The sequence below is a fragment of the Mirounga leonina genome, unplaced genomic scaffold (genome assembly GCF_011800145.1).
Source record: "Mirounga leonina isolate KUSES-001 unplaced genomic scaffold, KU_Mleo_1.0 Mir_171, whole genome shotgun sequence".
Classification (NCBI taxonomy): Eukaryota; Metazoa; Chordata; class Mammalia; order Carnivora; family Phocidae; genus Mirounga; species Mirounga leonina.
The window spans coordinates 14,477,494-14,504,112 of record NW_023270436.1 but is presented as its reverse complement, the minus strand read 5'-3'; the positions used below and the strand labels follow the sequence as shown (position 1 = coordinate 14,504,112).

At 45.8% G+C, this 26,619-nt stretch overlaps 1 protein-coding gene across 5 annotated transcripts in view; it reads right to left on the bottom strand.

Annotated features, from left to right (window-relative positions):
- SUDS3 (SDS3 homolog, SIN3A corepressor complex component) overlaps nt 1–25,699 on the bottom strand; it is a 205,729-nt gene extending 180,030 nt beyond the window's left edge. For 3 of the 5 annotated variants that reach the window (XM_035017104.1, XM_035017105.1, XM_035017106.1), the window contains exons 1-10: nt 25,407–25,698; nt 23,477–23,546; nt 21,242–21,297; nt 19,230–19,301; nt 16,327–16,346; nt 14,903–15,059; nt 7,634–7,729; nt 6,402–6,463; nt 6,230–6,251; nt 5,026–5,131 (exon numbers count right to left, since the gene is read on the bottom strand). In XM_035017104.1, coding sequence (XP_034872995.1) covers nt 5,026–5,131; nt 6,230–6,251; nt 6,402–6,463; nt 7,634–7,729; nt 14,903–15,059; nt 16,327–16,346; nt 19,230–19,301; nt 21,242–21,297; nt 23,477–23,546; nt 25,407–25,548 — 803 coding nt within the window. In that variant the 5' untranslated portion in view covers nt 25,549–25,698. Of the gene's footprint in view, nt 1–5,025; nt 5,132–6,229; nt 6,252–6,401; nt 6,464–7,633; nt 7,730–14,902; nt 15,060–16,326; nt 16,347–19,229; nt 19,302–21,241; nt 21,298–23,476; nt 23,547–25,406 lie in introns of all 5 variants that reach the window. The other 2 variants (XM_035017103.1, XM_035017107.1) reach the window with 2 other exon arrangements.
- Between the last annotated feature and the right edge of the window lie 920 nt (nt 25,700–26,619).

The window sequence follows — 26,619 nt, the reverse complement described above, 5'->3', positions numbered from 1 at the left end:
CGAGCCAAGCTGCTGCTGGAAGCCCCGGCCAGGGCCAGCCCCAGTCAGGCAGGAACATAACCTCCGTTTCATTCTGGCTGCACAGATCTGGCTAAAGCAGACGCACTAACTCCCACAAATTCTACCAAAATGCATCTCCTAGCAAAGTACTGCATGTTATCATTATTTCGGGGCGGGGGGGGCAGGCAGACTGTTTTGCTGGTATAATAAATAATCTACTGCCAGGATATCACAGTAAAGAGATGTACTTCACTCCCACAATGAGCTTTTTCAATCTAGGTTCTAAGCACTCTTTAACCTGCTACTTAGGAGCTGAAAACTCAGGTTTCCAACTCACTTTACTTCCTGAAAACACTGTTAAAAGAAATTGAATCATAAATGCAATTAGAACAGCGAGATTGGTTTAGACTCAGCTTTAAAGCTGCTTTTGGCCAGAGATCAGTTGGTAAACTGGGTCAGGGGACCTTCATTATGCTAAATATGTAGTATCACAAGGTCTGAAGTATACAGTGCATGAGGAAAGGCTGAATTAGTTCACAGCGTGACTCAAAAATTCCAGTTGCCCTCCCACATCTAAGCCAACTTCCTATGTAAATAATAACATCTTGAGTGATAGAGTAAAATTACAGAGCTGGAGAACATTCGAAGTTATTCTATGGGGACTGTGAGTTATTAAATAATGAGATAAAGACAAAAAGCATGCACCTAGCCTCAAGTCATTCTGATACTATTTCCTGAATACTTTAATAAAGAAAGGTCACAGTGTGGTGAAGGAGTATGTTACTAGTGTAGAAACAGGCTCAATATACTGCTAAGTGGAGGGGGGAAATCTATGTCCATTACATTCCTGTGCTTGTAAAAAAACATGTTATATGTGCATCATACACACACAGAAAAAATTGGGTAAAGTTATGTAGTTAAGATGTATAATAAAACATGTATTACAACTTTATAGAAATATGAAATGTAAATTAAGAAAGGTATTCTTTTCATTGCCTGGCTTTTTTTTTTTCTGAAATAAGCAGGTTATTACTCATATTAAAAATTAAATAAGTCACGGTTCTGGAAAATACCTAAATAACAAAAATGGGTAAAAACAAAACTTGATGTTACAATTAACATCTTAATGTCTTCAAGGACAACAGCTAATTCTGGGAGACTAGTCTAACAATTCTCATGAGATGTGCTGCATTTTCCTTCAGATGTGTACAGAACCCAAACCCCAACACCTATGACTGGCTTGAAATGAATACCGGAAGTAACAATAAGATCTGGTCTATTACCACCCCACCTCCCCCGGAGGTGGTCTGGCCACCTCCCAAATCTGCCTGCTTTGCGGTAACCAAATGGTGGTGGCTTGATTGTCCACCATTGGTCCCTATCTGCTCCACAGCTGAGCTGGCCTGCGTGCTTCCCAAAACAACCCACTTCCAAGCCAACGGAATCTCAGATCCTCCTGAACCAGATTCTCACACACCACACAACAGTCTTGGGGAACTGTTATCCCTGGATATCAAATCTATTCAACTATCTGAATTCTCTGGGGGAAAAAAAAAAATCCTCAGAAATTAGCATTCATATTTTCAAGATAAAACTAGTAAGTATAGGACATCCTTAACCTACAAATTTACTTTTTAATTTCTAAACACTAACAAAAGGGGGGGGGAGAGAATTCAAAATAAACAGACATAAAAACTTAAAAAGCAACAACAGAACTAAAAATGTACATTATCATTTTTTGCCAATTAACCCATTTTATAAGCTGCAACTCATCTCAGATGAAAAAAATACTTTAAATAGCCTCAGAGAACAAGCCCCAAAAGTCAAACTGACTTTATTACTTTATCACTAATGGAACTCCTGACCTGGGAATCCCAATAAATGAGCTCTTAGAGCTCTGCTTCTACTATTAAACCCTATGAACTAGAATCAACAGTACTATTATGGAAGAAGGCAATTTCTTCAGAAGGTGGGTCAAAAAGGAGAGGGTAGAATTAATTTAATTTTGTATCCTACTGGGAATCCTGATATTAACGTTTCATTCCCCCCCCCCAAAAAAAACCTGAATACCATGTTACAGCTCTGGAACCTCAAGGAGTCCCAATGCCAGTTGTAAATATTCACCGTCTTAACAGTCTTTGTCAGTCGAAGGCTGGGGGGCGGGGAGGACTTCATTCCTGATTGACATTAGCAGCCCAAGAAAGTGAGGAGAGATAAACCAGTCTGCCCGCACCATCAGTTAGTTATTTTAAAATATCAGCTATTTTCGCGGTACTTTTAAGGAGGGTCATTAGTCCAAATCAAAATGTGAGGAAAACTTACAGCAGGACATAAAATGCCTTAAAACCACTACCAGACCAAGGCAAAGTGAAGATGCTATCTTTCAAAACGAAATGTAGCTTGCTAAGTGTTCATGCCAAGACGGGAAGCCTGAATCACACTCATTTTTCTTAAGGCATTTAAAACTCAATGAAACACGTTTTGCCAGAAGTACCGTTGCACCCAAATATTCCATACCACTGGGAAGAGCATAAAGTGGTTCACTTGCCCTCTCAGCCACAGGCCGTGATTGGCTAAAAAGAAGGAAGAATGAAAGCCTCCCAACTGACAGGACACAAAGGCTAAACCTCAAGTTGAGCCTGGTGAGAGATGAGGGCAGCTATGCACTGGTCAGAACGTGGGCCAGGACCCCCATGAACACCTTCCAAATGTGGCAAGGAAAGGAGAGAAACACCTTCCCACAAAGGTGTCGTCAACTCTGACTGCCAAGGCTAAAAGGAAAAACACAATACAGATGAAAACAACAGTCTCCATATTCAACAACATGCAACTTGAAATTCACTGAAAAAGGAAAATGCTCCCAGAGACCTTCTTTTTAAGTTTCTGCAGCCCCTATGAAAAAGACAGCGCAATTCACTCAAAATGCTCAGGAGGTCTAGCAGAGCAAAAGTGACCACTCTATTTACGTTATGAAACACCAGGCACCGTGGATCCCTTCTTTGGAAAAACAAGAATTTTCTCTTATTGCATTTTCACCCTCAAGGCAAGTCTCATAAAGTCTAAAAATTAAGCCTCAGAAAGATCTGAACCAACACAATTACAAAATGAACATCATTTGAAGTATCACACAGCTTTAAGACTCACAGATCCGTAAAAATGTTAGTGATAAATCTCATCGTTTTTGAAGACGGCTCTTATGTGTGGGCTTGATCTTTAAAGGTTATTTGGTTTTCATTATTAGAAACATTTTTCATCTTATTCTGCCCCTCAGTGAGTTGAGCTGTTAGGGCCTGCCACCTAGTGGCGATATGCTGAGAAGCAATGTCAAGATACACAAACTGGCCTTTTTGAAGAAAGCCAAATAGTCAAATGAGAGGGGCAGAAGTCACTAAGATCAGTCTCATAGGCAGAGGCGGCCTTCACCATCGACTGAGTAATTAACTCACTGTAACCTAATATTTTGGCGGAATGGACTTATCTTGGGCATGACTAGATTTCTAAGCATTTCTGCCAACTTCAGAAGGATAACAGTTTAAGGTAATCAACTAACAATCTTGGGGTTTTTCTTCTTTAACAAAGTTCAAACAATTCAAAATAACTATTACTTGGGCGCCTGGGTGGCTCAGTTGGTTAAGTGACTGTCTTCGGCTCAGGTCATGATCCCGGAGTCCCAGGACTGAGTCCCACATCGGGCTCCCTGCTCGGCGGGGAGTCTGCTTCTCCCTCTAACCCTACCCCCTCTTGCGCGCTCTCTCTCACTCTCTCTCTCAAATAAATAAATAAAATCTTTAAAAAAAAAAAAAACTATTACTTTACTTTTGGAACTTTGGGTTAATATACTGAAACTCAAAACATCATTAAAAATGACAGCCATCATAAATGATAATTACAGAGAGCATACAGTAACCCCACATAAACATTCTCCATACAAACAAGTGGAAATTCAGAATGCAAATGTGTCCACCAAGACTTAAACTGAGTATGCCTGCCTATGGACAATGAACAAAGGAATACATCAGAATTAAAGGAGCTGTGACAAGGAGGTAAGATCTAGGTGGCTTAACACCTAGCAGAATCTGGGGCTACAGAGCAGATAGTAATGTTTGTTGAATGAATAAGTGAATGAGTTTGCAAGTTCTCTCACACTGCTTTACAATTTCCTTCCTGATGGAAATGCTAGTAGTCTGAAGATTTTAAACTGTCTTTATTCTCAAATATTTCTGGCATGTTAAAAAATTAATGTAACGTATCTATATACTCCTGTGCAGCTCAGAAATAAAATTATACAAATAGCAGTTAAAAAAAAAAACCGTCTTTAGTATAAGCTGGTAATGTTTAAGGATTCAATTCCCCCAAGTATGTTTCCTGGAACACTCATAGAGCAGGATGATGCATGCAAAAAGGGTACCCTGGGTCAAGTACGTAATACTTGGTAACATCTCAGAAACTTGCAGTGCGAGTGTATCAGAGAACCAAAGAGCCCCTAGAGCGAAGAAACCCTTTAACTAACACGGTCATCCCCCAGACTCATCTGACCACAAAGTGCTTTTTTGCACAGAACACCTACTCATTCTGGTGCACAAGGGCAGAGTTAAGAGAAGGCAGAGAGGGACCTGAGCACTGGCCTCAGTCTACAGGGGCAACACCAAAGACAGAAGCCTGCAAATTCTAGTGCGATGCCAGCAGCACAGAGGAGGGGGCTCCCACAGGAACATGTTTTCAGGCAACACCGCCTTCAGAGATCGAAGGAGCAGTATCGATCAAACGACTCCTGACACGTCTGTTGTTGTTGTTGTTGTTTTAAAGCAAGCTTTGTACCCAACATGGTCGAACTCCTGACCCTGAGAGCAACAGTCGCATGCTCCCCTGACTGAGCCGGCCAGGCGCACTTTGAAATGTTACTCCACTTCAGTACGATGTAAGCTAAGCAGCGGCCGTGCTTGGGAACAATGAGATAGAGCCCCAGCCCTCTTTCATGGGTTCTTTGGAGACTCTTAATCAATAATCTGTTTTTCCGTAACATACCATCTTTTATCATAGTACAGTTTCCCGTCTTCTATCCGAGCTTCAAACCTCTGGGCTGGAGACTCCGCCGGTGCGGCAGGCAAGTGTTCAGGTGAGGATGGGGATGCTGGAAGAACCAAAGATATGTCAATGACTAAGCGTGTAACAAGCACGTGGGTCTGACAACTAACACGCCTTAACTGAAATGCTATTAAAAAGTGGTACTAATCATGATCATTAAGTCCTTAGGGGTGTAAAAATGAGAATTCAACAAAATTCAAAAAATATTTTGCCTAACCTGCTCCTCAATGCAGCCCTGTGAGGTACGCAAGGCAAAGGATAACCTCACTGAACAGAGGAGAAACCGGGGATGCAGGCAGGCTAAGTGATTTGCCCAAGGGACCATCAGAAGCCCAGAAGGGCAGGAATTAGGAAAATCTCTTTAAAATTTTAAATCCAAAGTCATTTCTAGAACTATTTATTACTAGGTAGAGCTAGCACTACAGTGGGTTCAAAGGATCTAAATTCACACACTTCCATAACCCCCTCCCCATCATGCCTTCAGAAACACGGGGCCTATCTGGGGACCACGGTGGCTCTCAGAAGGAAACTGTTTAGAGAAAAAAGAATCTTGTTTCCTTCCACGAGGCTTGGTGAGTGGACAGACATGTGAGTAATCATGGTGCTTAAAACGTAACAATGCCTTGCCTGTCCAGAATTCTATTTTGCAGCCTAGCACGGACTCTCAAGTGCCACTCTGGAAGGAACCACCGCGAACACCGGGCTGGCCTCTTCTGTAAGCTGGGACTGTTGAGTCCCTCACCAGAGCCAGGCCACGAAGCGCCACCAGAACAGCAGTGCCCAGCGCTTCACTCCACAAAGCAAGTAATACTGAAAAATCCTTCTGGCTTCGTTTCCAGAAATGGAGGTGTACTTAAATCTATGCCTGACGCCTACACAGAAGGAAACCTCTACCAGCCTATCAATCAAATGTCTCTTTTACAAGAAATCAAGGAAAAAGTAAAATTAACTTTAACAGAATAAAAAAAAAAAAGTCAGGGAAGGGGGCACTTAAGGTTCCCTTCAGTATTCATGATGACTACTCCCAGGCAAATGATGAACGTTGTATTTTTGAAAATGGCAACAATTCCCTGTCAGGTGTAAGCATGCTTTTCACACAACATGATAAAAAAGAGTACAAATGGCAGCAACACCGTGCACTTACCTGGTCTCTTGGGTGACTTAAGCTGTAGGAAGAACAACAAGAAATCTTAGAGCAGATCATTTCAGATGCAACGTAAAGTGTCAAAGGTATCAAGAACGATTTAACAAGTAATATGTGAACGACATAAACCTAAGCTTTCAAATACATAAAAAAGAAAAAAATCAAACTGTACCTTATTTAACGTTCTCAGATCCTCCATGATCTGTTCGTCTGTTAACAAATAGTTCAGCTGGGGTGTTGAGAGTTAAAGGAACTTGTCTGAGAAGCATGGCTTCCAAGCAAGCAGAAATCAACAAAACAGTACCAGGCTTTTAGGATTTACAGCGTGACTCTGTCGGATGCTCTTTCTAGAACCATTTGCCTCTCGGAAGTTACTGATTCTACTGAATGTTGTGGTGCCCAGGTACGTAAAAGAACTCACAAATTTCTTTCAAACATCTCTAAGTCGTTCAGTAAGTCCAAGAATGAGCGCACAGGACACAGGAGGAGGAGAACTTCCTCAATTTATGAAGTGCTTTTGTTCCGAAGATCTGAAGCCTTGCACACGTGTGTGCGCACACACACACAGACGTGGGCTTATTCTTCCCACATAACTTAAACTCTCAGTTGTGAAGACAAAGGAACCTGAAGTTAAACCCTTCCTTGGTGGCAGACAACTGAATCATTTTGTATAAATGGCTACTTATCCTCTCCTCATGAGGACAGAAAACAGAATTTTGCCGTGTGTGCCCTCTTCCCCCTCCCATTTTTATGATTAAAGGGCTTTTTTATGTGACTGAAATCTCATTTGCTTTAATTTAACAACTTGCGTTCCACTGTTTTCGGGATAGAGATAACGGAGGTACAAAAGGCAGGTATTACTGGCCTCATTTTACAAGTAGAAAAATTAAGGCATGTGAAATCTGAGGTCGCCCTTGAATCTCCAAATGTTAAAACCATGTTGAACTTGCAGCACGAAGTGCCTTTCCAAATAACTGTTCTCTACAAATTCCTCCCAACAGAGGCAGCAGCAATCGAGGACTCAATAATAAAACGGCCATTCCCAGGGCGCCTGGGTGACTCAGTCAGTTAAGCAGCTGACTCTTGGTTCGGGCTCAGGTCTGATCTCGGAGTCATGGGATCGAGCCCGACACTGCGCTCTGTGCTTAGCATGAAGCCTGCTTGGGATTCGCTCTCCCTCTCCCTCTGCCCCTCCTGCTTGTGCTCGTGCTTGCACTCTCTCTCTCAAATAAATAAATCTTTTAAAAAAATTGGCTATTCCCTAGCGCAGGGATAAATACAAATGCCTGCCAATCACATACAATTTCTGTGGGACAATGGCCATGTATATTCTAGCAAACGGATAAGCAAAGGATTCAACAGTCTTAAGAAAAAAAGCAATTAAGGCTTGATGCAAATGGATATCAGGAGCGGGTTTTCTCCTCTTGTCTGGGATGGGGACAGGATCATTTGGTCGCCTCCGCAACTTTCTGGTCATGATGGGTTTCACTTCCATAGAATCTGTGGCAAGAATTGAATGGGTAAATCTATCCAATTCCCACTTGAAGTCAGTAAGAATCGCTGTACTATAAGGGTATCTGCCCCACAGGCACCCAATCAGAACTGTTTTATTGGGAACATTTGGTTCACACTTGGCCTAAGCCAGACACCCACATCAGACATTAGCGAGGGGGCTGTGGTTAGAAGACTCAGACTGGCTGGCCTAAGTGCAGGCCCCTCTCGGAAATGCAGCTCAGCCGAGCAGTCTACCTGTGGGAGCATCTCTCCAGCATCCCCAAAACTAGAACTTTCCTCCTCTTCCCTCGAATTCAGAAGCCACAGAATGGTAGGCTCTTGGGATCAGAAGGAACCTTTGGATCATCTAGGTCAACCAATTCCTGCTGTTCCCATGGAGGGAGAACTGAAGCGCACTCGTGCACAAGACTCTGAGAGGCCATGGGCCTCAGTGCCAACATCTTTATAGGACATGTTCATTTACAAACTTGGATCTTTCATTTTGTTTTATAACCTCTTATAGCTACTTGACTATCAAGAATGATCTAATGAAGGCTTATAATAAAGTCTCTTTTATTCTTCTTAACTTCTCTTTGCAGCCTGACACTGTTGCTGACTCTCCTTGCCTTAAAATCTCCCCTCCCCGAGCCACAACCATACACATCTCTCCTCTCCTGATCTGCCTCCTTGGGCTCCTTTCTGCTGGTGACCACAGGAGTCCAGTCAGTTTTCAGCCTCTGTCCCAGTGAGTCTCCATCGCCAATGCCAGCTCCCCCAACCTTCTGAATGGCAACCTACGCCCACCAACACCATCCACTCTCAGTGACCCAAGTGACCTCACTTCGCGTCTCACCTCCGATGGCTGCCTCCTCTCCCGTGTCTCGGGGACATCACATCTTTCCCTTTTTCCCAGCCAGAACAGAATCTGTCATTGTGACTTACCTTCCTTCCCCCAGAAATCATATTCACCAGATCATGGGCAGTTTTGCCGTTAAACCACCTCTCAACTCTATCCCCTCGTCCTATTCTCACCTCCCTCAGAGCCATCTTCCTAAGACACAAATCAGATCATTCTACACATCCCCCTTCTTGTTCAATACTTTTACGGCTCACCACACTCTACAGAAAAAAAGCCAAGTCTCTTTCTGGTCTTGTCCCTCCTTCATTCACACAAACACTGTGTGAGAGCTTCTGGCTAAGTCTCTCACCCAAGGTCACCTGCCTTACTATGCCCTCAAGCCTTTACACGTTGTCCCCTCTGCCTGGCCCCCTCTTTTCTGCCCGGCATACTCCTACACAACATCCCTTGAAAGCCAGTTCAATGCTCCCCATCCCATGATGGCTTCCACAGTCACACTATCTTCCAAGCAACCACAGCAAACCTCTGTACAAACCTCTGCTAGCAAGCACCACACTGTATGGGACATTTTCTCCAGAGACACCTGAATTCCACCCCAGCACCTCACAATGGTTCGGGCACACAGGAGGGGCTCCACAGAGTCGTTTCCTGCAGAACGACTAGATGAGGTCAAGCCCGACGAGACCGTTCATTCACGACCATGCACACACTATCAGCACAGCACACAGGACAGCCTTACGGAATTCAAGCGTAGCCCTTCCACCACAGCAACGGGCACGACCTGTGAGTATATAATCATCACGTGGACAAAGTCAAAAGAGACTTCTGCGTGTTGCTCTAAGAAGGGAAATGGGCAACACTGATTTTTTTTACCCCCTATAAATGGAGAAAAAATGATGAGAACCACAGATCTGGTGAGTATTTATTTATAAAGGTGTACGTGGAAGAGGGCGCAGAAGGAAGGAGGACAAACATACTCGCCCCTGAGAAAAAGTGAGGAGGGGAGACAGTCCGTCCTTTCTACAAAATCTCTCACCCTCCGCTGAGCCGACACTCTTCTCCAGTTACTTACTGGCCATCGGTGTGAATCCCTGCTGCAGCTGTGTGACCTAAGGCAGGCTACGTAAACACTCTGTCTCCACTCTCTTCATCTATAAAATGGAATTATCAGCAACACCTCCCCCACCGAATGTTGGGAGGGATACAGGAGATGATACCAGGAGAGCCCTAAACATGGTGCCTGGTGTAGCAAGAGTTCAATCGATGCTAGTTTTTATTACCACATCTGCAGCCAGGAAAACACTATAGAAAAATCTTTTAGAGAAGTCAAGGTGCAAACAGCTGAATGAAGTTACATACTTGACGACAACCGAGTCAGCTGTGAGGCTTTGCAACATTCACGCCTAATTCGGAAAATAAGGTGTGAAGGGAGCTCACCCAACCCAAAGACCACTAGAGAAAAGCACTTAGCACGGGAGCATCATGGAATGTTCTGTCCACCAAAGACAATGGCCCAGTGCGCCCTGCCCTCTGGGCTGCCAAGTCTGGGGGGTGGGGAGGGTGGGCAATACATGATAGAAGCAAGCCAAGTAAAGGCACAGCTGAGAGAATGTGGGAATAACCTAGTCTAATCATGGCCAATAAGCTCAGAAAGTCGTACCTGCATCACTCACAGATCAGAAAATATAATCAAATTCTTCTTACGAAATAGTGAAAAATCAATCCATTTTATTAGCCTAGCCACCACGATAACCTAATCGATTTTCATCCAAAAGATGACTTCAACAGAAGGAAGGTGCTCTGAAAACGCCTCTGAAATGTACTGGCCTGTCCCCACCACCATCCAGGAGAGGAGTGGGGAGAAGGCCTGGCCAGTGGTCCAGGTGGAAGATGGGACTCGTGGGGAAGACCACCATGTAAGTATCACAGCCCCAAAACTACACAGATTACCTACTCCACTCACTTTGCTTCAACCTCCTGAGCTAGATTTTTCACAGAGATAAAGGATATCTGACTACCTGGGTCTGAATCCACCCAGAAGTTCCACTTCTCACGAGAAGCAAGAGACTGGCCTTCGAGTTTATAACTTCAGGGTCCTTGGAGTTTGGCGAGAGTCCCAAGGGGCTCAATCTGCGTCCACCACAAAAATCAAACTTCCGGAAGGGACACCCAGACCTTGGAGCATGGCACCCAGGCAGAAGGCACTTAAGCAGGAAATCAGTCTGCCTCGCAGACGAGCCCAACACAACTCTGACTTAAATCAGAAAGCCTCTCGGGGCGCCTGGGTGGCTCAGTTGTTTAAGCGACTGCCTTTGGCTCAGGTCATGATCCCGGAGTCCCGGGATCGAGTCCCGCATCGGGCTCCCTGCTCAGCGATGAGCCTGCTTCTCCCTCTGACCCTCCCCCACTCATGTACTCTCTCTCTCTCATTCACGCTCTCTCAAAATAAATAAATAAATCTTTAAAAAAAAAAAATCAGAAAGCCTCTCAGCAAACCTAGGACCCCTCATGGGTTTGCTTCCGTGGGGATACTATCTGCGATCCAACCAAACACCAAACACCGGGGGGCAGGGGGGAGACAGGAGACAGAAACACTGAACAAGTGCTCCTCTCCGAACCACCTCAACTATGTGAAAATCGTGCAAATGCTCCTGCTCTGCTCACCAGCAAGGCCAGTAGGAACAGCCACACCTGGCAGACACGGGCACTCCCCAGTGGCACTGGGCATGCTGGCTAAGAAATGGGCAGAGCCATCACAGCATCGTCCCTATGGAGACATATTCCCGATAATGGTAATTACCATACAATTAGCACTTTCCTGCTGGCCTTGGGTTCCACACTTCTCTGGGCCTAGTCATTCACTCCAACAGCTTACCTGTCTACAGCACACAAATGCAGTAAAAGCTTCACGTGAACACAGTTTAACTATTAAGACAAACCCATACTTGTTTAGCTACTGAAAAAATATCAGTTGCAGTGATTCAAAAGAGCATCCTTAAGAAAAAGAATGTTGGGGCACCTGGGTGGCTCAATCAGTAGAACATGTGACTACTGATCTTGGGGTCATGAGTTCGAGCCCCATGCTGGGCATAGAGATTACATACATAAACAAATAAACTTAAATATATACATATCGGGGCACCCGGGTGGTGTGGCTGGTTAAGCATCTGACTCTTGGTTTCAGCTCAGGTCATGAGATCAGAGCACGGAGCTGGGCTCCACAGTCAGCGGGGAATCTGCTTGAGTTTCTCTCCCTCTGATCTTCCTCCCCGGCCCCCCAACACTGGTTTGCACTCTCTCATAAATAAAAAATTAAAAAGGCCACCGCAGAGCGACCACTATAGCAGATCGGCAATTACCCCCAAACCAGGCGCAGTGCAACATGGGGCGAACCTAGAGGCCCAGAGCAAAGCCAAGTAGGCCCCTCTCTAAGGGGCTGGCAGGCTCATCAGCATCAGGAATGGCCGCAGCGGGTGCCTGTGGGAGATGGGTGGGGAGAGGTGAGAGAAGAATCAAGGTCAGGTCTTCAGTGACCAACCAGGGTAGGAACAAAGGGCCCCATCTCCCTCAGGCCAAAGCTGTCCAGAGAACAAAGATGGTGTTCAACTGCAGAGAAAACTCACACTCAGGTAATTCCACCTACACCCTCACTACTCCAAGTGTGGTCCAGCCAACAGCATCAGCAGCCCCCGGGAGGCATTTAGAAATGCAGGGTCGCAGGATCCACCCCAGACCCGCTGAAGCAGTAGCTGCACGTCACCAAGACCCCCAGCTGACTCACGCACACACCCAAGCCAGGGGGAGCACTGATGGATAATTCATCCCGGTCTCCTTACCAACAGTACACCTTTCCACCTACACAACCCACTAGGTTCTTCTCAAGCGGTGTGGGCAGTGGAGAGAACCTCCCACCAATTCCCACAGGTCTGCAAACGCTCTCAGTCCTGTTCGGACAAAGCAGGTCACTCGATCTCCCCATTCTCAATGGGTTATTTGGTCTAAGCTTCCCAGCCACGTCTAATTCCAACGCTGTTTTTCGAGAGATCTTCATGTTGAACCAGAAGAGAAGATTTTAAGAAATAGCTTTTCCGGGCAGCACTAGGCAACACTGATACTGGGCATCAATCCACAAAGGTGAAATAAGTCACTCAATGAGAGGAATGCAATCAGGCCTTTACTCCAGCCCCATGGCAGCACCATCTGTGGAAACGCTCATTATCCTTCTAGCTCCACCGCCTGTTCTTCCGACACTCTATCATTACCTTGGCACAGCTTTCCATACCAAGGGTACCAAATGGCTTGAGGAAGGACATCGGTACCTTTAATGCCCATGGCTAACTTTAAACACTGTGTAATCTATTTTACTGCGTAACAAATGACTTCCCTGCATTTATTTGTCTTTTCTACCCTGGCAGGCTCAGCCCCCAGTCACTGGAGGTACCTCCCGTCCCAGTTAAGATTCTGGCTGCGGGGCGCCTGGGTGGCTCAGTCAGTTAAGTGTCTGCCTTCGGCTCGGGTCATGATCCCAGGGTCCTGGGATCGAGCCCCACCTTGGGCTCCCTGCTGGGCGGGGAGCCTGCTTCTCCTCCTCCCTCTGTCTGTCTCTCTGCCTACTCCTGCCTCCCTCTGCCTGCTCTCTCTCTGTCAAATAAATAAAAATAAAATCTTAAAAAAAAAAAAAAGATTCTGGCTGCAAAACGGCCTGGCCAAACAATGCCTACTGCTTGTAAATAATCAGGATGCCAAATCACAGGTAAGGTGATGATATCCTTCCCTGCAGATGGAAAGGGAGCAGCTATAAACTGACAATATTTCCCAGTAGCCTAATGAAGACTCCTGAACATCTGGTGGCTCCCGCAGAGCGCGAGGAGACATCAATGCCAGAGACAGCCACCGTCAAAGAAAACGGTGTACAGGTCAGAACACAGGCAGACTGGTACGGAACAAGGCAGCACAGGGCTAGCGGTCTAATCAACAAAGCGTGGCCACAAGAACAAGACAGTGCTGTCTGAAGAGGCTATTTTAGCATTCACGCTCACCAAAAAAACCATTTCTGAGCCGCCTTCAGAGGCCTTCAAGGAATTAATTTCTTCTGCCAAAGTCTTTCAAGGAGAGAGATACCAGAAGAGAGATTTTTCAAGAATCAGACCCCCCGCCCACTTCAGACACACCACATCATTCTTATAGGTCTCTCGTGGGGGTTGGGGCCAGAAGTTTATGTCAACTGAAGGGCCATGTTGGGTCACAGCGCCAGAAATACAGAAGGGGAAATACCACTTCTTAACTGTTTTCTTTAAAGTCTGCCCCCAAGGACTTCACGTGCAAACAGTGCATCTCTCACGGACTGCTACTAAAATCAGACGTGCCAGAGCCGCAACACCTTCTGTACATGGCAGGAGTGAAATCTGGGGGTGCGCAGAAGGCACGTGCTTACACATCCAGGTGACAAACGCACCACTGACTTGTTTCGCAGTACTCGCTGACAAATTTTGCCATGTTCCCAAATATCGAGTTCAGGCCACTCCCCGCCCTGCATCCTTCTAGGATTCATCAGTCTACACACATGGCAACAGAACAGTTAGCCCATATTGCCTCTCCCTTAAACCTGCCTACACCCTGCTGAGTTCCTGGATGCGGATTCCTAAAAACTAGAAGGCAAGGGAGAGAATGGCAGAGTCTAATGTAACTTTACTACCTTCACAGGAAACTAGTTCAGTTTAGCTTCCTCCTGCCAAGTTTGTACCAACTCTGCCTGAAATGTTCACAGTAACACCTGGGGAAGGGATCTAAGAGCACAGATGATACAGTCAAACGCCGCTGTTCTCACATCTAGGTCAAAGGAAGACAATGCCTTTTCTGTAATTAAGGCAGACTGGGGGGAAAAAAAAAAAAAGCAGAGAGATTCCCCCACCCCACCCCCTGGGGTCGTGGATAAGTCATCCGTGAATGGCAGCTGACCCAGGAATTAAATAAAGCATAAGCCAGCAGCTGCAGCCACGACTAAAGATCTACATTTACTGAACATCCATTATGCACAGGGCACTGTGCTAGGCACTCACATTTCTGACCACAATCCTGTAAGACAAGGTCTCATCAGCCCAGTTTTATAGAGGGGGAAATAGGCTCAGAGACATTCAGTGGCTTGACCAAAGTCACACAGCCAATACCAGACAGAGCTTAAACAGGTCAAAGCCCACGCTCCTTTCGGCTGGCTCCGCCCAGAGGAGGAACTGAGTTAGGACAGAGGAGGGACCGCCGCACCCCTCCGGCCCCCCCCCCCCCCCAGGCCTCCCAGGATCCTGCTCTGGGTGCTTTCATACCTCCCGTCAGCTCCATCGTCAGCTTTTCATTTTCGATCATTTTCTTCTTCTCCTCCAGCTCAGCAATCAGGTTCTCTTTCAGCTCCACCTTCTTGTCTTCAAATTCTTTCACCGCTGCCTTCTTTTCTTTAATGTAGTTTCTCTCCACCTGTTCAGTCTGAGCAAAAGAGAAAACACAGGCTAGGGCTCCATGGGGCCCTTGCAGCCAGGGCTCCAACTCCAAGTCTGGCTCTGCACTCAAGGGCCCAGAAAACACCTTTATGAGAAAGGTGGGACAGCGCCACTCACACGTGCACTGGCAGTAACGGGATGTCTGGGAGCAAGTATCCCAACGAATGCATAAAATTGAACCATACAACTTCTGCTTGTCTTTATGAGCATACCCAGCTTGCTACTCAGTATTTCCTCTCTTCCGCCTCTTACACTGCATTGCTTCTATGTTAAAACTTAAGATTCTCAAAGACAAACTCTTTTAAAGCCACAATTTCAAAGGAAAACAGTACATTCCGGATGAAATACCTACATTGAAAATTAACCGCAATTACAAAATACTGAGTCAGGGTGGCCCACGTTACTGTATTTGTTGATACTGATACCAAGATAAAGATCAACTAGAGTAGAAGATCATCTATTAAGTACCTGAACCCTTAAGTACTCAAACACTGAAACAATACTAAATAAAAAGGCATTCATTTTTTAAATCTCACCACCGTATTAAGAACAAGGGAGCTTATGGTGGGCTATGACTGTGGATCACGTAATCCTGCGGGCTGTGACTATGTGTGTTGCACTGACTTCAGTAGTAAAATGGTTTCTGATAACGTGCTCTGTTAAAGCATGACCTTGTCACACCCATGTGTGGCTCTGATAAAGTCAGGACTCCCCCCACACATACAAACTAGCCACCCCAGGAACAGATTATCATCCAAGATTCAGGCTCTCATTTCTGTACCACAGCACCGTGCTTCACAAAGAACCAACATTCTGGTGTCTGCTGAAGGAAAGGAAAAATGTTAAATCCATCTTTCCTACTGACCCAGACAGCTTCGGCTGTAAAACTGAACCACTGAGCCAATTCAGAGACTGGGCTGCATTAAGGACCGATATAACAAATTATTAAACCATTATAATTCAGACATACTCCCCAATGGCTTTAACGTGAAAGTCAACAAGAAAGCAGTGATGGGTGAGTATCCCCTAGTCCCCTGTGATCATCAGAGGCTGCCCAACCTATAAATGAATAGATGGGAATTTCTAAACTGAGACCCAAAATGTCCTTTAGTCAAACAAAACAGTGATGAAGGCCTGCAGCTGGGGGCTTCTTAACTGTCCATTTGGTGACAGAAGGAAAGGTCTCTGGATTGGGAGAGCAAGATTCCAGTCTCAGAAAGGGCCTGCAAACCCAGAAGATCCAAGGTACTTACTTCCAGCTGGAGGAAGAGTTCTGAAAGAGATAAAACGTGCAATTAGATTCACTAGGCTGTGTCACCTTTCTAGACAGCGATGGTAGGATTCATTTAGAGGCAGTAATTGCTTTCTGAAAGCATGGTTACACAGAGCAAATGCTTCCATCAGTAAAGTGTTGATATACATGAGGGGGAAGGATGGAAGAAGCACTCATGTCTAGTTAAAATTTGGCCCTGAACAGAATCACTTCCGGCAGTTCTGCCCAAGGGCAAAAGCAAGCAGCAGAAACCAAACTACCCCGGCAATATAAAACTGGAAGCTATCCCTTCTTTCACTCAGTCCATAACCTCCAACAGTCCTACAGGGTAGGATGGGCCAGGAAGGAACAGCGCAGTTACTCCAGAAGCAGACTCAACACTGGTATTTTTAAAGCACGGATGAAGGGCTGTGTGTGGCAAGGAAGGCTATTCCTGGAGAACTCAGAGGGCAGAGGTTCTGTGCCTGCCCGAGGCGTTCTTCACAGGCCACCAAGCCCCCTCGTATGGCTGCTCCTCTACGGCAACACCCTCTGGGTCTGAATGTAGCCCCTCCTGAGGACGCTTCACTTACCAACCCCCTCCAGACACATCCAGGTGTCCACTGGAGAGTAGTCAACAGCTTATTTATCACCTGCTCTGTGCAGGCAATTAACAATTATTTACCCAGCAGCTCCCCCATTGCTAGATTATAAGCCTCTCTACAGAGCCAGCCCTGTGAACGAAATAGGTCCATGGCATCTCATCTTGCCTGGGTGACAGTGGAGTGCTGCCTACGTCACACAGATTGCTGGTGAACCAACAACTCCAGGAGGCGCTGTTCACATTTCACCAGTCTCCTTCACAAATGTGATGAAGACTATGGATCTCTTTCCCCCTAAAACAGCATATATGCACATCCACATGTAATTTCATAGAATTTTGAGTTTCAGGACTCCAGATTAAGAATTCAGATCTCAGACCTCAATTAACAGATGTTGAATAAAAAATTTAACTGGGGAGGGGTATCTGGCTGGCTCAGTCAATGAAGCACAGGACTCTTAATCTCAGGGTTTTGAGTTCAAGCCCCACGCTAGGCATGGAGCCTACTAAAAAAAAAAAAAAAGAAAAAAATTTAACTGTGCAAAGGGACAGGACAAGCCACTCATTTTCTAACACCCCTCCCCCCGGTAGCCCTGATCACTCTGGCCCTGGGAACGGCTGAGCACATGAGCCCAGGCACACCCAGCCCAACACGCTCACTCCCACAGGTGCTTTAGATGCACAAATGAACTTGATGCATCAACTGTGTGCCATTCTCAGAAATCACCCCTGCACCAAGTCAAACTGGCAATCACCTCTCAGAGCTGCTGGTCATCGTCTGAGTTACAATAACCAGGCACCAACACAACTAGAACAGGTGGGTTAGCTCTGCGAGAATGTGCTCTTTAAGGCTCAAGCTGGGACTGACTTAGTTCTTCTGCATTCCTACCTGGGGGGCAGGGGAGAGAAATGTTTCTGAAAGAACACGCAAGGACAGGATTGAGAGTGGAACTAAGGCAAATCACTCAATACTCACGCTGCAGTTCTAGCTGCAGAAAAATGGCTCATGTCAATTTACTTTCCTTACTTGCACCTTAAACCAATTCCATGAGGCATTCGTACCCCTCCTGCAGATGGGGAACCTGAGGCTCCAAGAGCAAAACCTGCTTACAGTCATAAGACCTAAAGTGCAGAGAGAAGACCTAAACCTAGGACCTCACCCCTCCACAGTGCACCTCCTTTCCCTGCTAGAGGGCAACACCGAGAAGGCAGGGGATTCCACAGATTCCCAAGGAGATGCCTCGGGACCTCAGATCGCAGTGGGGGTAACCTCAGGGGCAGGGGGGATGTGGGCGGGCAGAAGGCTAATGGCTATTAGTTCCATCTTCCCAGTGCCTTCCACACCCTTCAGCTCCCTTTCTACCTGCTGGTATACACGGGACATCTACTCCCCAGAGGGGGGAAAAGTTCCACCAACAGGAAGCTGGGAAGACACCGGATCAGAAAGCGAGGGGACAGGAGCCTGAGGAATGGCACCCAGACCTCATCTGAAAACCCAGCATTACTTTCACCACCAAAGGAACAGGCACCATGCTGGTGCTCAAAATGCTGGCTGACAAGGAGCTTCCAAATCGAACACTTACGACACATTTCCTGTAAGCCCGGGAATCTGTGTTCACACACTTTGAACAGTCATCACATCTTACTTTTTGCATTACTACCTCAGGATGTTCCTTAACTTTTCCCACATTTAGATGTCTTTTGTCAATGAAATCGCACATTTCCTAAAGTCAAGGACAATGTGTTCCACTACTCCATGCTGCTCAGAGCTTAGATGTAGCAGGTGCTCAACAAATTCTTACTGCATGAATACATTTACCGTGTACAACAAACCAAAGCATTCTCTTCCCCTAAATGCTTATAATACTCGAGGAGAAAAACAAGAGAACACCTCTTCCTCCGGGAGCAGAGGATACCAGAAGAAACAAACTTCAACCAAGAGTGAAACAAGCTACAATTCTTTCCCATGTAGCTCCTCTGATGGTCCATTCAGGCAGCAATGCAGACGTGAGAAAGAATGTGCAAGACCACTCACTGTGGAGGCACCAGGGAGAATAACTGCATGGAACCACCACTAGTAAGCTCAACTACAGGCCATTCATTGGCCACTGGAAAAAAAGATGAGCCAGTTTTATACAACTGTGGCTTTGGAGTCTCTCTTCCCCAAAACTCTCCCCTCCACCATTTCTGAGAATATATGCGTTGCGTTTTAGACAGCAGCTCCTACAGCCACACTATATCGATGATCAGCAAAAGCAAAAACACCTGAAGATGATTTGCTCCCACCTAAGACAGAGCCTCACCTGCATTTCGGATCCTCTCTTTGTACTGCTGATCCAGTTTTTTCATCCTCTTCTGATATTCCTGTAATGTACCTGATTTTGAGATTTACAAAATAAAATGTTACTTTGAAGATCAATCTGCTCTACATTTCAGTTCCTAAAACAGCAGTAACTGTTTTAATACGATCAGAGTAAATAAAACACAAACCAGGGAAAGGCACATGCAAACAGAGCTAACTGGACTCTGGTTCTCAATTAAGGCCCAGAGCAGAAATCACCCCACCTAGTGGATTAAGACTCTCTAGCAAGTGATGGGGAGTAGAAAGGCACAGGCTTCCTCAAGTGATTCTGATCATCTGCTGCTAAGGTTTGAATCAATGGGCCTCCCCTTTCTGAAAAAAGCTCATTCTCGCTCAGTAAGGCCCAGATCAATGCTGTCCAGTAGAACTTTCTCTGCAATGGTGAAAAGGTCCTAGATTTCACTGTCCAATATGGGAGCCACTAGTCATACGTAGCTACTGAGCACTTGAAATGTAGCAAGTGCAACTGAGGAACTGAATTATTAATTTAAGTAGCCACACACAGCCAGTGACAATTCTCAACAACTCAGGTATAGATTTTCACCAAATGTCTACTCATGTCATTGCTTTTCCAAAAAGCAGTGAATTACGAGGGTCACAACTAATGAGGGAAGTATTTCCTGATTATAATGTGTTACTAGGGTGTATTAATGGTATCTTCTTCCAAATCCCTCACTCAACCATGCCAGGTTTGCCCTACAGACTTGCTAGAGTGGAATGTATTTCTTTCTCTGGCAACACTTCCATTATTATGGGGGAAAAAAAACAGAAATAAAACAAAGATGTGTGAATGCAACTCATGCAAACCTTTTTTCACTATTTAGCAGAAATCAATGTCAGATGGCTAGTTCAGGCAATGTAAGGACCTAGTGGAACTTCACTGATGAGGGGGCTCCACAAAGGGAAGCCAAAGAGTTGCTGGCCACAGCTGTCCCTGAGCCCCGGTGCACCCCACAGTGCTAGACACCCTTCACGGGTAATCACATCGGCTTCCACTTTCTGCATTTCAAAGACTGGAAAACAAATTTAAGCAAGAGGAAGTGATGTGCCCAAGGTCAAATTTCCAGAAAGCAGTACAGTTAGGATTCAAGCCCGTTGATGGCCCTCGAAAGCCAATGCTCTTAACCCCAGACTGAACTGCCTTCAGCAGGAAATCACACTGGACAAGATACAATCCACTTTTAACTTATAAAACAAACAATAGAGGACACAATAAAGATAACCCACAGTTCATCAGCATTTAGTTTAGAAAAAAAAATGGTACAGTTTTGTGTATTCTTTGGCAACAACGTCTCTCCTAAAAATGTCTAGCTTTAGGCTCACAGTGGATTTCAGCTCATGCTCTTCAGAAGGCCCTAAGTGGGGTTGCCTGGGTGGCTCAGTCAGTTAAGCAGCTGCCTTCGGCTCAGGGCATGATCCCGGGGTCCTGGGATGGAGCCCTGCATCGGGCTGCTTGCTCAGCGGGAAGCCTGCTTCTCCCCTGCCTGTGCTTGCTGTCTCTTTCTCTCGTTGTCAAATAAATAAATAAAATCTTAAAAAAAAGGGCGCCTGGGTGGCTCAGTTGGTTAAGCGACTGCCTTCGGCTCAGGTCATGATCCTGGAGTCCCGGGATCGAGTCCCGCGTCAGGCTACCTGCTCAGCGGGGAGTCTGTTTCTCCCTCTGACCCTCCCCCCTCTCGTGCTCTCTCTTTCTCATTCTCTCTCTCAAATAAATAAATAAAATCTTTAAAAAAAAAAAAAATCTTAAAAAAAAAAAAAGGCCCTAAGTGAGGGTTCAAAAATATTTGAAAAGCACCACTTTACTGATAGCAGAAGATAGCAAAGTGCATGCTGGACAGCTGAATCAGCCAGACCGAATTTTAAGTCACTCCCACAGGGGAGTGAAATACACAGATTTCAAAGGCTTGCAATATTAAATATATTTAGAAATGAAGGATTAAACCACACACCAACCTTCCTGCAGTTGTTGCAACTGTCTCTTGAGAGAAGCCAGTTTATCCTGATACATCCTGCAAAGAAAAACAACAAAAGCCACATTGAAAGACAGAAACATTCAATACTCGATTCCAAAATCATCCCACACACAGGAATTACCTGGGTTGTTATGGGAATGTCATTAATGTCCTTTAGGAGACAGAGAAAACTGAAGTCGGCCAGCTGGTTTAAAATGTACCAGCAGCTAAAGGGATCAGAAAGGGACAAGGATTCTGTGTTCTTGAATTATAGCCCAATTCTGCAGATTCTCTTGTGTTATCCCACCTTTAGAGAATCAGTCTGAAATCTACAAATATGAAGACATGCAGATTTTAATAAGTGACGATAAACAGGCAAGAAAATACAAAAACTGAAAGTGTGATGCCATTTTCTTATGGATTTAGAAGTAACACACACGAAAATGTAGCAAAGGCATTAAACACAGCAGCTCTTCTATCAACTCTACAATTAGATTATTAATTCCAAAGGAGTAAGATTATGCCTTTGGCACGTTTTTCTATGTAGATAGCATAGCTGTGTAAGCATCAAGTTAATCAACTTTCATGTCATTTTTTAAAAACACTACTCTTTTAGAATCAGAGAAATAATATTCAGTAACAAAAGTTAAAATGCAGGATTTATTTGCAGCCCCAGCTGGTTAAAAACATGCAGCACACACAAAGCAAAAGCGCCTAGCATGTTATTCCCCCCCCCCCCGCCCCCGGACACCAAATGGATCATATGCAATTGTACACTCCGGCAAGTCTGTTTAAATGGTGGATTCCACAAGTAAATCTTATTTCAACAGTATTTCTGCTTCTACCTGGAAAACACCCCCAATTTTACAGTGACAAAAACAAGATTTGCAACCTGAATGAACACTGTCCAACAAATAACAGGCACAATAGCTTTTTGACTGCTCCAGTAAGGGCTGTAAATACAACCCAACTATTTACACAGACTGAGGAGAGAGTGGGCAGAATCTGGGAATTACACAGGAGGTCTGATCAAAAGATCAATGAGAATTCTGATGTACTCTCAACACTCACCTCGAATCACACAAGGCATTCAATTTTAATCAAAAATTTTTCTGTATCCAGTATTAAGGGGCACGTTCAATTAAAATATAATCTCAAAAGAATGCTTAAACATGCCAAATAGAGGAAACAGATATATAAGCTGCACACAGTAAGTCAGTATTTAGAACCCAGTGTATTCAATTTTCCACCACATCGAATGCGGTAAACAATGCCTTTGACTTCTGAGTCTGTCTTTGAAAGGGAACATTAACAGATTGAAAAAATAAACAAGCGGAACAAATTCAGATTTGGGAAAAGGAAAGGTATGTGGAAATGGTTCAAGGTAAATCGGTAAAAAGCCTAAAGAGAATAAAAATAAAAAGCAAGCACAGTTTCAGGAATGAAGCTGTGAGAAAAAGCACATGAATTATTAAAGTAATCCTTCTTTATTCAGCATCGCTGGAATTTAGTTGAATTACCCCTTTGGGTTCCAGAGCTTGAAAAGGGTAACAGAATCCAGAGGATGGTCACGAACCATTTGCAAATAGGACCTATTAAAAAAGGAACGTGGATCATCTAGTTTAAAGATAAAAGAATTTAAAGTCAAATCAAGATCCTCAAAATACACTCAACAAATACATGTGGGATCTATTTTATACAGTCTTGCATCCGTGTTTACAATAAAAGTGAGTGGTTTTCGTTCTCTGGGCACATTTAGAGAAGGCTCGAGCAGGGATGTATGACAAGTGCAAAGAGCACTGGAGCAGAGTCAGGAACCCTGCTCTCCAGTCCAGCTTTCCCTGAGCTCTCCAGGCAGCTAGCACACCATCAGCTCTCGGAGGGGTCACCCCCATTTGAGAACCAAATAGCTATGACACACCGTTTACCCTGAGCAATAGTTTTCACATTTAAACAAAACCACAAAAACAGAAACACGAAGAATTGGGAAACAGTTCTCTCCTAATATGTGGCCTTATTTTCCTGGGATCATTTCCCTCAAGGCTCTTCCTAGCCAATGCTCAAAAGATTCTTTTAACAGGAAGACCAATTACACATGACAAATTTATAGGGGGAAACTAAACACATACACATGGACCTTGGACTCTCTATGGTCAAAACCATACACACAAGGTCACGGTCAAGATTTCCTTGTCAATTCTGTATTCCAAACAAGAAATATAAGAATCATACTCACTGTTCCTTCATTTCTACATAGTCCTCTTCATCATGCTTTGCCAGGTCAGTTTCACTAGCATCTTCGGTGTCTAAGTAAAATCAGGGAAGAAAAGTCTGTTAAAATCATAATTCATAAAATTGCTATCACCTGACGAAGTGACACTTAAACTTCTGTAAAATGAACACAGGCCTGCGGGAAGCCATCAGTGAAAAATATTAGTTACTTTAGGAAAGAAAATGCCATTTTCAACTTAGACATGGCCAGACTTATGCAAAGAGCTGCCTTCATCCGAAGTGCCACCGCCACCAGAGAACAGGGTCCATGAGAGGTAGGCAGTCATGGTCAAGGCTGCTACTCCTGCAGAAGCCACAATGGCAGTTCAGGAAACGGTGCTGTGAGTGTCAGACAGGACAACTAGAGGCAGCGAGGTCTTGCTCACTGCTCCGAGACCACCTAGTAAGTCCATTCTCTGCTGGTCTACGTCCTTAACAGATTTTACATCACATATACACAAAGGAGAATCCAAACCAATGAAGTGAAGTATTTTCACAAAGTTACAACCAAAGGGAGAAGAAAGGACACAAGGTGATCAAACACAAAGTGTTTCAGAACATTTTAAACATTGTTCTTAAAGTAAACGACGGAGTGTCTACATAATTTCAACAGGCCTGCTTGAGAAAGGATAAAGATCAATTTTGGCTTCGCCGCTCCCCCTTGTGGACATTAAGAGCAGTTACAAGTGTTTCACATTCAAAGTCCCGGGTTAAGCCCCGTCTTCAAATGCAGTTTAACCAAACGCAATTAGTTCCTTCAACTTTATTATCTGCACATGTCGCCGCCTTTTTAAAGGCTACTGCAGATCCAAATCGTCACAAGCCTTCTCCTCTTTCAGTCAAGAGACCTTCACTGAATTCCTGTCATATGCCAGCCACTGTACTTGGCACGTGGGGAACTGAGATGAATAAAACATATTCCTCATTCCAGCAATTAGTCCAACCATTTGCTCCACAGCCTTATTCTGTGCCAGAACAGTCCACCCATATATCGGTCTCTATCTCCTCTTTCTCCTCCCGTGTCCTTTTATGGGTTTTTTTTCCCCCCACCTCTCTCCTCCTCCGGTAGCTCCTTCCTCAATCCTTCCAAACAGTCTTCCTCACACTTGCCAAACTATAAACCCCAGTTTGAAAAAAACTGGGCTTTGAGGCAGTAACGATAACGCAAAGAGCGTGGAACTGAAAACACAACACCTGGGCACCATTAAGCCAACCCCTATCTTCCCTGTGCCTGCTTCCCCGGTGCCACAAAAACACCTACTGAGCACCAGACCAAGTACCTTACGCACATCTCATTTAATCCTCACACCTACGCTCGGAAGCCCCATTACAGCCGGGGAAACTAAGGCTCGCAAGCTTAGGTAAGTCTAGGGTCACAGAGCTGGGTTCAGGGAGCCAAATTCAGACCTAGATCTGGCTGATTCCAGGCTCCGTTCTTAATTTTAAGCAACCTGAACTGCGCCACCCAAAGGAGGGTTGCCTAAAGCATTTCCTCGGGGTGAAGGGTCCGGGGGGAGCAACCTGGGAACCTGGAAGCCAAACTGGGCTTTGCTCCGATCCTCTCCGGAACTAAAAAGGGGGAGAGGTGCTGAAGATACTCAGTGGAAGGCTTTCTCATTCCAACCAGGAAAGACCCGAGGTTCACCAGACGGTTGAGGGAAGAGGGACAGCAGCTCCCCAAGTCCCTCCTTCCCGTAACTGTTAGGGTACGACGACCCACCGCGGCCCCGGGCCCAGCGCAGGTGGGGGTAACTTCCTGGAGCCGCGCACGTCCCAGCGGCCCCTTCAAGCCTCCCCCAGCCCCGGAGGTCGCCCCGCCCCGCTCCGTGCAGCCCACTCACTCCCTCTTCGGTCCCACCCCCGCCCCGGGCCGCCGGGCCAGCCAGACGACGCACCTTCATCGGACTCGCGGCCCCGGCAGCTGCGCTCGTCGTCCTCGGCGCTCTCCAGCTCTTCGTCCTCCTCGGGGTAGTACTCCGGTGCCGGCGCTGCTCCAGCCGGGGCCGGGGCCGGGGCCAACAGTCCCGCGGCACTCATGTCGCCTCCGGCCGCGGCTGAGCGTCTCAACCAGCGGCCGCGGCCGCGCGCCCTGCGGACTCGACGCCCGCCTAGCAGCCCCCGAGGGAGCCGCCAACTCGAAGAGCGGGAGCCGCGGACGTCGCGGCGACCCCTTCCCCGTCTCCGCCAAGCTCCGCCCCGCGCGCCAGCTCTCGGCAACGGGGGCCTCGCGCCGGCGGCGACTTCCGGGTCGCGAGCTGCCCGAGGCCCGCCTGACTCCGTCATCCTTGAGGAGGTGGAGAGGCCGCCGGACGCCCCCTTGGTCTTAACCTCGGCCCTTTCATGCCGTCTTTAAAATCCTCAACGGGTAGTGGGGAGGGGCGGAGACAAGTTCTCTAGAATTAGGCAAATCCTTGGACAGACCTGGCCGCGGCTAGGACCCCGAAGCTTGCAGGCGACTTCTGGAAACAGCCGCCAGGCGGCGCAAGGAGCCAGAACTAAAGCGAGGATCCTTAGCGACCTGAGAGAGGCGGAAGGGTTGAAGGTGGTCTCTCGTTGACGTAGGTGAACGACCTGAACCATCCCCTTTATAGGCTGGGAAACGCTGACATCTCGAATTTTCGTGATCATCCCCCAGAGCCTAGCTCCTCCCCTAATTGGAGCTTTATTGAGAACTAAAAGGCAAGGCTGTTGAGAATTCCATTCTGGGGTCCGCAAAAGGGTGTTTTCCCAGTCGGTGGGAGTCTTTTCTGTTTGTACAGTTGTTCTCAATAAGGTGTTCTCCCGATTTTACATATGAGAAAAGAACATTTACCTAAAAAATGGTAGCGTCCAGGCTGCCTTGTTTACACGATCACACCCAAGCGCTGTACATTACTGCTACCTCATATTTCTTAGAATATTAATTTTTTAAAAGGTGCTTTTCCCCATCCAATAACTTGCTAACAACTCTCAACTGAGCAAGCGGAACATTTGCCTGCAGGAAGTTAATTAAACTAGCATAAGGAAGGTGCTATGTGGAAACTTAGAAAACAAGAGAACTGAATACCTGCATGAATTAATTCATGTGATTCCTTCTAAGTAGGAGACGCTGTGTTATAAGCTTTACTT